The sequence below is a fragment of the Gopherus evgoodei genome, chromosome 13 (assembly GCF_007399415.2).
Source record: "Gopherus evgoodei ecotype Sinaloan lineage chromosome 13, rGopEvg1_v1.p, whole genome shotgun sequence".
Taxonomy (NCBI): Eukaryota; Metazoa; Chordata; order Testudines; family Testudinidae; genus Gopherus; species Gopherus evgoodei.
Genome location: NC_044334.1, coordinates 12,483,852 through 12,497,431, shown reverse-complemented (window position 1 = coordinate 12,497,431; position 13,580 = coordinate 12,483,852). Strand labels below are relative to the sequence as shown.

General features: G+C 41.3%; 1 protein-coding gene across 4 annotated transcripts in view; it reads right to left on the bottom strand.

Annotated features, from left to right (window-relative positions):
* The window catches only part of ADGRD1 (adhesion G protein-coupled receptor D1), a 238,653-nt gene that overhangs the window by 29,022 nt on the left and 196,051 nt on the right, over positions 1 to 13,580 (bottom strand). For all 4 annotated transcript variants that reach the window (XM_030583439.1, XM_030583437.1, XM_030583436.1 and 1 more), the window contains one exon: positions 5,294 to 5,385. In XM_030583439.1, the coding sequence (XP_030439299.1) occupies positions 5,294 to 5,385 (92 nt within the window). The remainder of the gene's footprint in view (positions 1 to 5,293; positions 5,386 to 13,580) is intronic.

Here is a 13,580-nt window from a genome sequence, read left to right as displayed (position 1 = left end):
ATGTGACTTGGCATACACTACACTGATCTGAGACAAAAGGTGTCTGTGCTGAAAGGAAGATGTGGAATGCTGAAGGCTGGCATGAAGAACCATGACAGGCAGTATACCATTGACTAAATGGATGTGCAATTTGCCTTAATGCAATCATTATGCTTATGGGATATAATTTATGGCTTTGCAAAGTGCTTTGGAAGGTTCGAGTCCATGGATGAACCCTACATATGTGTGCAGCATTGTGAGCTGCTGGAGTAGAGCCCACTTTTAGTTGCATCTGTTAGAAGATAACTTTAATAATAGCTATATCTATATTTATCTATCTAGTTAGAAAAACTTTGTGTGAAACATACCAAAGCTGATCATGCAAGAAACGCTTTAGCAATGAATACTGACAGATGCAGGGAAAAGCCAAAGCAAATGCAAAGCTGGCTGCTACACCAAAAGTAAAAATGTAGAACACAATTAAAAACTGACATGAGAGAGGAATAGCTTGTGTGTGTATGAACTCATGTATCCTGTTGCACAGTTCCTACTTCCATAGTTCCTAGTACATTAAGTCCTTGTACCTGGTGAAATAAGAGCAAACTACCGTTTCCAGGTCTTGTGCACCTCTTTGAATATGTTTTCAGCTTGGGTGAACAGTTTTTGCAGCAAATGCTGGCTGCACTATATTTCTAATGCCTACTGGTTTCTCCGCCTTCTAAGAGTTTTTTGGACCTTTAGTCAGCATTGCTTGTTGGGTGCCCGATCCAACTCCCATTTGAGTCAAAGGAAGGTCTCCCACCACCTTCTCTGGGCACTGGCTCAAGCCCTGTGTCTGCTGATTCTTTGAAACAACCAAAAAGTAGGTTAAATTACATTTAAAAGCTATGAAAATGAATGTCTTCCCTGTGACCTCTGTGATTCTTCAATGGCCTAGGCATTAAAACTGGGATCTCAATGAGTTAGTGCAGGGATGCCCAGCCCATGGACCATACTCAGCCCACTAGAGCATTTCATAAGGCCCCATGACCTGCTTCAACACACTATGCTAACAGCTGATTCTTTAGCATTTTGTCATGTTTACATCATTTTAGTTTACGCAAGCGTGTAAATGGGCAATACTGTACATAGCACGTTTCATATGTATTTAGATAAAAAAAACTGAACTTAAAATATAAATTGATACAGGTGACGTTAAATCTGTTTGGCCCACACGAGGTTGTGCTTATGTTTTTGTGGCCCTCCTGTGTAATACCTTTGGGCACCACTGAGTTAGTGGATTTCAGAGCAGTTCCTAATGGATAGAGGTCTACATGTCTCCACTGCTGCCATTGGAAGCTATGCTGGAAGTAGTGACACCAAATCAGCATGAGGCATATGACAGCTGTGGTAATCTGATTCAGTGATGCACAGGAGGCTTCCCCAGATAACAATGTGGCACCTTCTACAGCACTACATTTAGGGCAGGGGAGAGGTAAATGTTCCCACTCCAGGAAAGGAGTTACATTAACTGGTTCCCGCGGCATCGCATCCCATCAGGAACTGCAGCCTCAATCCAAAACACAGAAACATAAGAGTTGAATGAGCTGAGGGGATCCATTTCTTGTTTTCCTTCTAACAGAAATTAAATGTCTCTGAAATGGATTCTATTCTGTACAGGAATGTGCAACTAATTTAGCAAATGGTAAATGGCACAGTCTGCTTGCCTCTCTTTGTTGGCACGCAGACCACTAGAGACGCCCTTATCCACTGCCCTGTCCACAGTAAACGGAAACATATCTATGTACTAACAAAAGCTCCCTTACAAATATTTGGGATGCCTTTGAACAAGAGCAGCTCAGCACGTTTGGCAAAACCCTCTCAAATAGCTATGCCATCAATGAGGGTGTTTGTGTGCAGACTATGTGTGGGTGTCCCCTATCATAAAATAAGAATGCCTGGTTCAAGGAAACGAAAAGTGTGTGAGTGATTTAGCTGTAAAGATTTAGCTAATGTAACTAGATAATAGAGCAGCTATTCTAAATTAGAAAATGCAAGGCTTCCTTTTGTTTTTTAATTGTTTAGGTAAGTAGAAGAAATAAAGCTCTTATTCAATTAAGCCAGTGACCTCCTTTTAGCTGGAGGATTTAACAACATCAGATATCTTGGCATTTGTTTTCTGTGCCTTTATGCCTGTTTAGATTTTTAGAATTTAGCAAGTCTCTCTTTCATTTAAAAAAAAACCCAACAAATAACATTTCTGAATGGTTGCTAATGCGATGGCGCCTAATTTAGGAGTTGAAGATTCCTTCAAAAATTTGGATCAAGATCATGTGTATCACAACACATAACAGGACATATGTAACTCCTGTGTCAAACATGTCCAGATGGACACGTGTATACTAAATCCTTCCAAGAGTTTTCTGGGAAAGGGAACATAGGGGTTGTTCTCACTGAAGTTGATGGCAAAATCCATATTGGCTTCAATGGGAGTGGAATTGGGACTATACTGCAAGCTATCATGGGAAAACGAACTATTCCTGATTTCAATCCTTAATTTAACAAAACCGGGGGCCAAAACTACTCCCTCTCAAGGGACTGTTCTGATCATTTCATTGAGCTTCGCAGGAGAAAGAGAATGTGTATAGTGAAACAAAGTAAAACACTAAGGAAATTTTCTAATTACTGGTATGTGGTAATGGCTTTCTCGTTGGCTGATTGTGATCACTATCATTTCTGGTTCACTAGCTTATCAAGTCTACATTTTATATAAATGATACTGATTGTTCCAACTCATTGGACCATTTCTGAGAAGACAGTGGGGAAGCATTCAGTAAGAGTTTGATTTGGCAGTTTATTTGAGAGCAAGCTAATGAAACTCTATCTGTGGGAAAAATATGGTGCAAAATTGAGCATGTTGGAAAGCACAATGATACAGCTACACCCAGTAGCTTTGTTTCAAGCTTAAAACCACTTTATATCGGACTTGCTTTGATCTGCCGGAGTGCTTGGCCCTGCCCCCCTCGAGCACTGCTTTACCGTGTTATGTCCGAATTCATGTTATACTGGGTCACGTTATATCGGGGTAGAGGTGTATTAGGTTCTTAATTTATACTGAAAAGAGTCTCCCATGCAGCTGTGAAAACACCAGAGAGTCCTGTTCAGTTTGGTGGGATTTGTTTTCTTCTTCTTGGAAAAACTGCAATAAGAAAGGGGTCATCTCTCCTTTAACACAAAATGTATAATCTCTCCTAAGCATGCAAGGAATACTAACTGCAAATGCAAGAAATTGGATTTTACTATTAGTATCAGGTTCAACACCTCGTTTCTCCAACAACGCACATCAGTGCCCTTTTCCATGACACCCTCTAAGGATGGAAGCCCTGATTCAGCAAAGCAATAACACACACAAACTTGTGCCTTAACTGAGAGTTAAGTATATGATTAACTATTTTGCTGAATTAGGGACTCCAGGACCTGGTCCTGAAAGCCTCTTATCTTCTCCTTATTCAAATCCCTCCTGAAGATCCACTTCTGGAATAACACCCACAGGAAATTAGCCAACAATGACCCATCTATTTTATATTGTCTGTGCTGCCAGGTGCCTAGCACAGTATGGGACACTGAAAAATTAATAAAAAATAATTATCTATATCATCAACATACTATTAACAGTAAGGACAATGGCAGAGGCAGACTTAGGTTGGATGCACCCCAAAATGGCCTAGAGCAGGACAAAGAAGAAAAAATCACATGTTCGGTCTGTGTGTCAGGCATTCTAACTCTGTCCCTAGTGTTATTTAAACTATGGACCTTAAGCTCCACTCATTTGCACTTCACTGTGCTCCCGCCTGCACTGCTCACAAGTGTCATAAAGATACCAATGGTATGTATTGATTTATACATCTTTCTATGGTGTGTATTGATTCATAATCTCTCAGTATATATTTACCAGTCACCAAAGTATCTAGGTACTCAATGGTATCTATATAGCTTGTATTAATTTATGGAGACTGTTCCTTTATTTTCATAGCACTAATGGAAAATACAAATAGTCATTGGCAGAGATGGCCATTTCTCTCCTTAGGTACTGTAATTCCTTCATGTTTCTGAAGGTCACAGGGACTCAGCCAGGCTAGAATCACCAGTCATTTTAATTTCCAGTGTTTTGAATTCATTACAGAATAATTCTTATAGATTTTTGTGTAGACATATTTACTGTTTTTCTCTTCACTCCAGAAGATATACAATAACTAAACTCACTTTAATTAGATCAGTGCCACCAATATTGGAAAGTTGCTGGCATTTTAAAAATTAGGTGAGTAATTTAATCATAAAATGACTCTTCGTGTCTCAATTTCAGGATAGCCACGCCAAATCCTAAGCGTACTGTGCATCATGGTTCAGAAACATAAAAAGCAAATTGTCAACACATTTTTAGAGTGACTCAGTAATAGACACATTAAATCTTTCAGTCTGCCCTCTTTATATTTGGAAGGAAGCATGTTTAAAAGATACTAGAATGTCTCTATGGGCTGTACAGTACTGTGTTTCACTTAAATTCAGTGGGCTAAATTCTGCTGTCAGTTACACTTGTGCAACCCTATGGGCTTGGATTGAAGTTAGAATTTAGGATTGGCTCCATGTGTTCAGATATCAGAGACATATCTAATTTAAAGTGTCACTTAGATGGGACGGTACTTTAATATAGCACATGGTCAAGGTAGTGTTTTGGCTAGGCCATCAAAAAGGCCACTACCATAGTGTGTAAACTGCTTTGATATATGAGTATTAGGACTTCAGCTCAAACTTAAAGTTAAGCATGGGCCTATGTGTTTTTCTGAATAGGGGTGGACTTAGAGGTAAACACACCCTTAAATATTTTGCTGAAGAGGGGCAAAATCAAGGATAATCTTCAGAAAACCTGGGGATATTGAAATATTCCAGTGTAAACTAATTAAATGATTGTTGCATTCTGTGTAATGTACTTTTGAATGTAGTTATTTTCTAAGGGGAAAGAAACCAAAGTGTTAATAGAAGGCACAGTCATGAGTCACTATGTGAAGGGGATTGTGATGGAAGGGTAGGGAAAGCTACCTAGTTCCTGGCGAACAAGGGGTTAACTCCAGCTCCGCTCCCCCTTCCATAGCACAGTTGCTCAGTGGTTGCATTAAAATGGGGGGTTAACTTGCTGACTGTGATCGTTTGTTTTTTTTTCTTATCAAGTCTTCCTACCAGTGTTCGGAGATGAGCACATGCTATATCCATCATCTATGACATAACATAGTTCTAGGTGATTCTCTATTGCAAAGTAATATGAATGAGAATGACTTACTTGAATGCATTGGCATCTCCATGCACCTTATAGTTGTCTGCGCTGATTCTTGAGATGACTCTGGTGACAGCAATGAGAATGCCAACATTGACCTAAATAAGAAAAAAACAGGACTCGGTCAGGGAAATGAGCATGGAATATGTCAGAGATGCAAAGTGCATTGAATTTGTATTCTACAAATACAGAAGAAAAGGGTAACTTTTGCTTTTTATATTAATTTTCCGACCATAGGGCTATAATTTTGGTCTGTGCAGGGGAAGTTCTAAGAAACCTAAACCCACTGGTTCTCTGGCAGTTTTGCACAAAGCATAGAAAAGTGGGGTGCTAGGATTTGGACTACTTTTTTTTAAAGCATCTTAGCAGGGTTTTTTTGTTTGTTTTTTTATAATGGATGTTCACTATTTGCAAATTGAGATTTGGGTTAGATGTGCTGAATGAGACTTGACCATTAGTTAGTTAGAAACTTTGCATCCCATCATCAGAAGTATGGATTTGACCACCACTGCAAGGCCAAAAAACCCTATTCTATATGTGAATATCTTAGGTACCTACCAATAGCTGACAAACTGGCCATGAAAACTGTAATGTGTGTATGTTTGTGTTTTAGAAAGCATCTTCCTTTAGACCTTTCAGTGCTGAAGTCTTGCCACTTACCAAAATTTGCTTGCAGTGTTGGCATGAGAACATTTTGAAATGTTAAGCCTGAGCTCTGCTTTATACAAAAGGCATGCTGCACTGGATGTCAGGCCCAGAAGAAAAATATCCATGTAATGAAAAGAATTCCCACCAGAAATTCAGGGAATCTTGAAAAGATCGACATTGAAAGACAGAACAAAGAATTCTTTGTCATCCCTGCTAGAGTCATAGGTGAAGAAAAGGAGGAGGAAGCTTTGCTATTGGAGGGACACTCTTGCTGTCAAAATACCTTAGCTTGTTGAGAGAGCTGAGAGGCAGGGAAAGCACACTTCCCCCTTCTAGTCTAAAGTCATACACCAACTACAGTTAGTGTTGCTGTCTGTCCAGTTTTCACAGACAGTCCAGGTTTCAGCTTGTGTGTCCGGTGCCATGTGACAAGCCCTGATGTACTTTTTTTTTAAAAATCTGTGGCAACTCTAAGGAGGAGGAAGGAGGCAGCACAGCGGCAGCTGCCACCACCACCTCTGGGGCCAGGCTACTCACAAGGCATGTGTTGTGCAAGGGCAGAGCTGTGGGGGAAGAGGTGGGGTGGGGCAGGGCCTGGGGAAAGAGGCGGAACAGGGATGGCGCTTTGGGGGAAGGGGAGGGGCGGGGCCTTGGGAAAGAGGCGGAGCAGAGATGGGGCTTTGGGGGAAGGGGTGGGGCGGGGCCTTGGGAAAGAGGCGGAGCAGAGATGGGGCTTTGGGGGAAGGGGCAGGGCCGAGCCTTGGGGGTCCAGTTTCTGCCATTAGAAAGGTGGCAACCCTAACTACAGTGTGTGGTGTTTACTATGGAGTAAGTACCATGCAGGAAGAAGAATAGAATAGATCTGAACAGGAGGAGGATGCAGATTGTAGTGGCTGCTACTAATTATTTTTCACCCCAAAATGAGCAGAAGTAGTTATTTGTACATACGCGCTTCGATTATGATTTTTACAATGAGAAAATATTTAAGATTTTTTAAGTTTAATAACCACTGAGGCTTCTCAAGATATTTTCCTTCATTGCACCCAAGCCCTGTTTCTTGTCGATTTTGGACGATAGGTGCAGATCCTCAGCTTGTGTGTCCAGTCATAGCTATGATTACTCTCAGCAGCTGAGGATCTGGCCCATCATTACTGCAGGACAACAGGTAGCAGGAAATTAAGAATCCCACTCTGGACTGGATCCAGAGCCACATGAATAATTCCTTGTGAAAGCTGGTACCATTTTCATTCGTAAACAAATGTCCTGGTCCAGCTCTCTGGACTTGGATAATAGTCTGAATATTATTGAATAGGAATTTTGGCATTCCCTGTCTCCTCCCCCATCATTTGGAAATACAATTTTCTTTTATTTACCAGGCTATAAGGGGCAGCCATGAGCAGCTTACTTTTGATGTGACATGTATACCACTCACTGAAGCAGTTCTAGCTTCCATTTAATGTAAGTTGTTTCCATCTGTTCTGAAACCCTTTGCATTCTATACCCATTACTTTTAATTGTGGATGACATTTTCAGCATGCGTTAAGGATTTCATTGTTTTGGTCCCGCATCTCTATTTCATGTAGTTGCACACAAGCACAGGGTCAAATCGTACTGATCTTACTCAGGTGGGAGCCTAACTGAAGGCAATAAGCCAATGGCTAAGATCTTTATTCAGATTTTACTCGGGCAAAATTCCCATTGTAGCCAATGCAAGGTTTGCTTTGGTACGGGCTCAGTGAAAAGGCTCTGTTCCCCCCTGTGGTGCTTGACTGTTCCTTGAGAAGAGCAGAGTCTCCTCAACTTCTGTTTGCTTCAATGGAAGTTGTGGGGTCAATCAGAAAATTCTTCACACCTGGCAGAATTGAGCCTACACTGAATATGGACCATACCATCCAGTTATCAGAACCACTGGTGTGAGTAAGTCCAGTAGACTTCACTTTCAAAGCAAATGCAAACAAAACCTGTTTTCTAAAACATGGAATGTTTAGCATTTGTAGCTGAATTTCAGTTTCAGAATTATATATAAATGAGAAACTATTCGAAGCCTGATATTTTGGGACTTCTGAAATGCTAGTTCTTTATAAATTCTTTGATCTCCTGTGAAGTCACTGTCACCACGTCCCCTTTGCTGTATGTCAGTGAGCTTGATATCACATAGCAAGAGAACACTGATCTTACTACAAAAAATAAAGACCCTTCATAAAATAAGCAAAGAAATTCTTAAATTTCCACAGTTCCATATTTTAGTGCCTTGTACTCTGCATCTACTGAAATGCCCAATATTCCCAAAGTCTAATTGCACTCCAGTTTGGATTTGCTTACAATACTCAGGGGAGGAAAGCTCTCTCAAAACACTGGGTTAAATCAGGAAATGAGTTTTGTGCAAGAAGGTTAAGTAATAGTTTCAGAGCAGATAAAGTATTCTGGGAAATTAGTGTTCACATCTAGCCTGAATAAAAGGATTAATAAAGTAAGAAGTTCATAGCTAATGTGCTAGCAAGCAACATATGGAAGCAATTGCACTCCAGTTATAACTGAAATACAGCCACTGAAATGTTCCACAAATGATTTTTTTTTGACATCTGGAGTAAATGCCTTGTCAACAATATGAATAGAAGAATGTTGGGTTGATGAAACACCATTGTATTTTACCTTACAAAATAACACAATCTTAAAATTGCTGCAGATTTACAACCCAATATAATGGGGGAGACACACATACAGAGACCTCACATATTAAAATATTCAAGCTAGAAGAATAAACGTTTAGATACGGGAATTGAATGCTGCTCCTATTTCTTATTTTTCTGAAAGGCCAGAATTGGCTTCACGGTTGCAGTTATTCTGCCTTATTATTCTCAGGAACTTGCTTATACTTCTTTTTAAAAAACATAGCTAATAACAATAGCCAGCTCTCCTGATTTCCAGGGCTTATATTTGGGCAAAACTCCCATTAAAGTTAATGGGCCAAATCCTAGGAGGTGATGAGCAGCTGCTAGTCTAAGGGCTAGTCTACATTAGGGGGGAAATCGATCTAAGATACGCAACTTCAGCTACGTGAATAGTGTAGCTGAAGTCGAAGTATCTTAGATCGAGTTACCTACCGTCCTCAAGGCGCGGGATCGACGTCCACTGCTCCCCCTGTCGACTCCACTACCGCCGTTCGAGTTGGTGGAGTTCCGGAGTCAACAGAGCTCGTTCGGGGATTGATATATCGTGTCTAGATGAGACACGATATATCGATCCCTGAGAAATCGATGGCTACCCGCCAATATGGCCGGTAGTGAAGACGTAGCTTAAGAAATGGGAGTGGCAGGTGATCCAAAGTCCATGGCAAATCTCCCATTGACTTCAGTGAGCTTTGGATAAGGCTGAAGAACATTTCACCTAAGTGAAAACTGCAGGACGGGGACCACAGTTACAAAGGCAACCGAGGCTGTCCTTTCAGCATCACTCTTCTCTCTTTATGAACTTTATGAACCAGTTTCTGAAAAGTTGAAGTATATGGGCAACATCCTGCATTCCTTACTCATGCAAGTAGTTCTGTTTAAGGGAAGGGGGTGCCCAACAGGCAAGCAAGGCTTGACCCCATAACTGGAATTGCAGTGGAATGTCGGCTGTTGCAGGACCTGATCCTGCAACCCTTTGTCAAATCTCTCACAGGTATCTAGGGGTGGCTTAACTGCAGGATCCTGCCTCTAAAATAAGTCAGTGGGAGTTTTGCCATTGACTACAGTGGGAGCAGGAATGGGGCTTCGGTTCCAGTTAGAGGTGGGTAATGATCCAATGGTTGTTCATCTGAAATACAGCTCTACAACACTGGGCTGGAAATGTGGCAGAAACAGGCTCTTTCCTTTATTTAGCTACATTTTTAATCTGAATTTATTTGTGCTTCATTCAGTTTCCCTCCAAATCTCATTAGATTTTTGTTGCTTCTCTTGTGCAGTCCAGAAACTCCATGAACAAAGCTTTATGCCTGGCATTTTGGGACTTTTGCAGTCACTCTAGGACAGACCCTGGAAGGTGCAGACACATTCAAAAAAGAGTTTCCAATACATGAAGTTCATTGACCAAGCTTCATTAAAACACAAACTCTTTTAGATTCCACATGAGTTTCAAGCAAAATTTCAGGGGGTTAACTGAACAGATTCACCCAGCCTTAATTTTCTGGGGATGAGTTAATTTTTTTGCCATCGCAATATCATTAATAGCAACACTAACATCTCAAGTTATTCTGGCAGCAGTCCACTGCTAAATTACATGGGAAATCTGTAGTGGGTGTTCTGCATTTCCATATGCTGCTAATCAGTTAAAGCAGATGGATGTTCAAAGTTGGAAGAACAAGGGGCCTAATTTAGCTCTCAGCTACACCAGACCAATTGTGGGGTCATTGTATTGATTTAAAGGGAGTTCCTGTGGATTTTCATGAGTGTAGCTTAGAAGAATTCATACATGGGAGTTCTGCATCACAGGTCAGGGCATGGCAGAAGACTTGGGAATGGAGGAGATATACAGTAAAGCAGGCACTGATGGAAAGGTCTAACCAGACCCTTACTTGTCATCTTTCCTAGCTTTAGTCTTTCACATTTGATTTCTTATCATCAGTTTAATTCTTTCAAAAATGCTGCATGTTTTTGAGTAGAAAAAAGGAATAAGGAACTTTATTTTAAACAAGAAAAAGTGCTAGTGCTCAGGCACTGATAGGGATTAAAATTAATGAAGCTCAGCTCCTGAGAGTTGTTCAGTTGTGCCTCTCTCCAGCAAAGCACCTAAGCATGTGCTTAGTTCAGTGAAACTATTTGCCTGCTTAAAGTTAAGCATATGCTTAAGTGCCTTCTTGCTTCAGGGTCTCTAAGCGTTAGGGGCCAAGTTCTGCCCCTGTCCCACTCCACAAGCAGACTGACTTAAATCAGTGGGGCTACTTGCAGAGCAAGGCACTACGTAATGAGAACAGGAGTGGAACATTGGGCCCCCAGGGTGATCCATGATTAGCAGACTCTGGCTCCTAAGTGCTCCCTTACTCATAATAAAGAGTACTTTGAAGTCAGTGGAGAGAAGCATTGCAGCATAGAGCACTGTACTGGGACTTAGGAGTGTTGGGTTCTGTTCTCAGCTCTGCCTCTGACCTGCTGGGTGACCTTGGGCAAATCACTTCACCTCATTTGTTTTCCCATCAGTAAAATGGAGATAATGATATTTACCTCCTTTGTAAATTGCTTTGAGACCTACTGATGAAAAGTGTTGTGTAAGAGCTAGCTCTTGTTCTTACAGAATTGGGTTCTAGGTACTATTCAGTATGAGTGTGTCAGCAAGTTGCTTTCAGTGTTTAGTATTTACAAAGAAGGACCATTCATAGGCATGGATTGCATGGTGAGACAAGAGCCCTGATTCCCAAAGGAATGTCATCTCCAAGACACTAATGAAAAAGCAATTAGCCCATGTCAACATGGTATAGAATTCTTTGTTGTGGTGATTTCACTCAGATGTGCACACTCTTTTACAAAATTGCTGTTGAAGAGAAATTCTTGCAACGGGATGGGATCAGCCTAGGAAAGTAATGATTTATGGCAAAGCAACATAAAGGACCAGCAAACTACTGTCCAAATTTTTCCGCAGCATGATTGCTACCTTCTTGGTCTGTTCAATGTCTTTGCTACTAGTATGCACAGGAGTTTGGATTTTCACTAGAATTGCCTTAATTCTATCATATGTATGAAAACACAGGAAGGAGACAGATGGCTGATAACGAACAAAGCCGTCTGCCAGAAATCTTTACTACCTTGTTCCAAATATACCGATTCTTTTGGAGAGATGTTTCCTTGGGCACAGTGTAAGATTAATTTGCTTTTCAAATCATCAGAAAGAGCTAATAGCAAAGCTCGATATTTTCAGGATATTACATGGAGGTTTCTTCATGTTCTTAAAGGCCTAACATAAGGGATTAGAAGTTTGCCCTACAGCTCTTCACGGCACCATCCTCTTGTGTCCCTTGCCTCAAATCCTAAAGCGAGCACTTTTGGGGTCTGAGATTCCATACATGGTCAAAGTGTGGGAGGTGGTGGTTGATTTGTTGCCCTTTGGGGAAACTACTGGAGGCTTTGTTAACTTTTTCCACAGACACAGCTCCTCATCACTCCATAACTCTCTTTTAAGGGGGCAGCTCCTGGTGGAAGGAGCTTTAGTAGCATGGCTCCACTGCCTCTGCATTGCTCATGATCCAGAAGTTGGGGCAGGCAGACGCACAGGAGCTGCACAGATCTGGAAAGAGGAACCTCTTTCCAGTCCATGGGGGAGGGGGCTGCAATGCCTGCTCCTCCCATGGAATGATTGCCTATATGCCATTTTCCTCTGCTGAGGCCCCCTACCATGGAAACCCTGTGGGTGGGAGCAGTCCTGCTTTTAAATACTGCCTTTTAAGCCATGCTTTCCTAGCAAAACAACATTTCAGGCAGCTAATGGCTAGTTTGATACTTAAAGAGCTTTTGCTGTTAAATAACAGGAAGACTAAATACAAATATATAGACACACACACACACACACACACACACACTCTTAAACCACAAGTTAGCCTTGCTGTTATCCCCTAGGATATTAATCCATTTTTCAAGTAGAATATTCAGTTGGCACAATTTGCTGCTCGTTTGGGCTGAGCTGGATTTGGAATATTTTGCAAATTATTATAAGAACACTACCCCGGTTCATTTGTCCTCCCTCCATTTGGCTCCCTCTTTCTTTCTCCAAATATTTGAATCCACATAAGACTATAACTTGTCCTGCCAAGAATACTGTGTAACAAATACAAAGTTAGGGCCAGGTAGTTTAGCCCTCATTTACACTGGTGAGCAATTACTCAGATGAATAGTCCCACTGATGTCAAAGTTCACCCAGGAGTAAGTTCTTCATCATCTTCCCTTTTGTATTTAATACTGGCTTTAATACTGTACTTAATACTGGGCATTAGCTTAGGAGGACTTGATTATGCTGATTGACTCCGATTTCCTACACAGCAAGACAACAAGTGCTGAGTCAATGAGGAAACAATTTGAATATTGAATTATTTCAGTCGTTCACCATTTTTTACAGGTTTCTGTACCCTAGAAACGCTACAGCGGCACAACTGCAGCACTGTACTGTAGACACAGAAGGGGTTCTTCTGTCGCTCTAGTAAATCCACCTCTCCAAGAGGCAGAAGCTAGGTCAAGAGACTAATTCTATCAACATGTGATGTCCACACCTGGACTTAGGTCAGCTTTAATTACAGCACACAAGAAAAAAACAATCATGTTATGAAAACAAAGCCCAGGGCTCTTCCATCAACTTTGCCCCACCCGTAGCCACCCACCTACCTGTCACTTGCACAACTGTGCTTTCCTTTTACAGGAGAGAGAAATTCTCTGCCTATCACATGGGGTTCTTCAGCTATGCCATTCATCTCATCATCAGCTGCTGGCATGAGGCAGTTTCTGCCGAGTCAACATAACACGCTTGTAAAACTGAGACATGAGCTTTTTCACCTTGCCTGTTAAATGTCTATAGAGTCCTAGCAATTACTTCCATCACCATTAACTTCCCTAAGACTTTTCACAGCACCTAGAATGAGTGGGAGACAGTCTGGGCTACACTGCTCATGAAATGTCCTGATTCA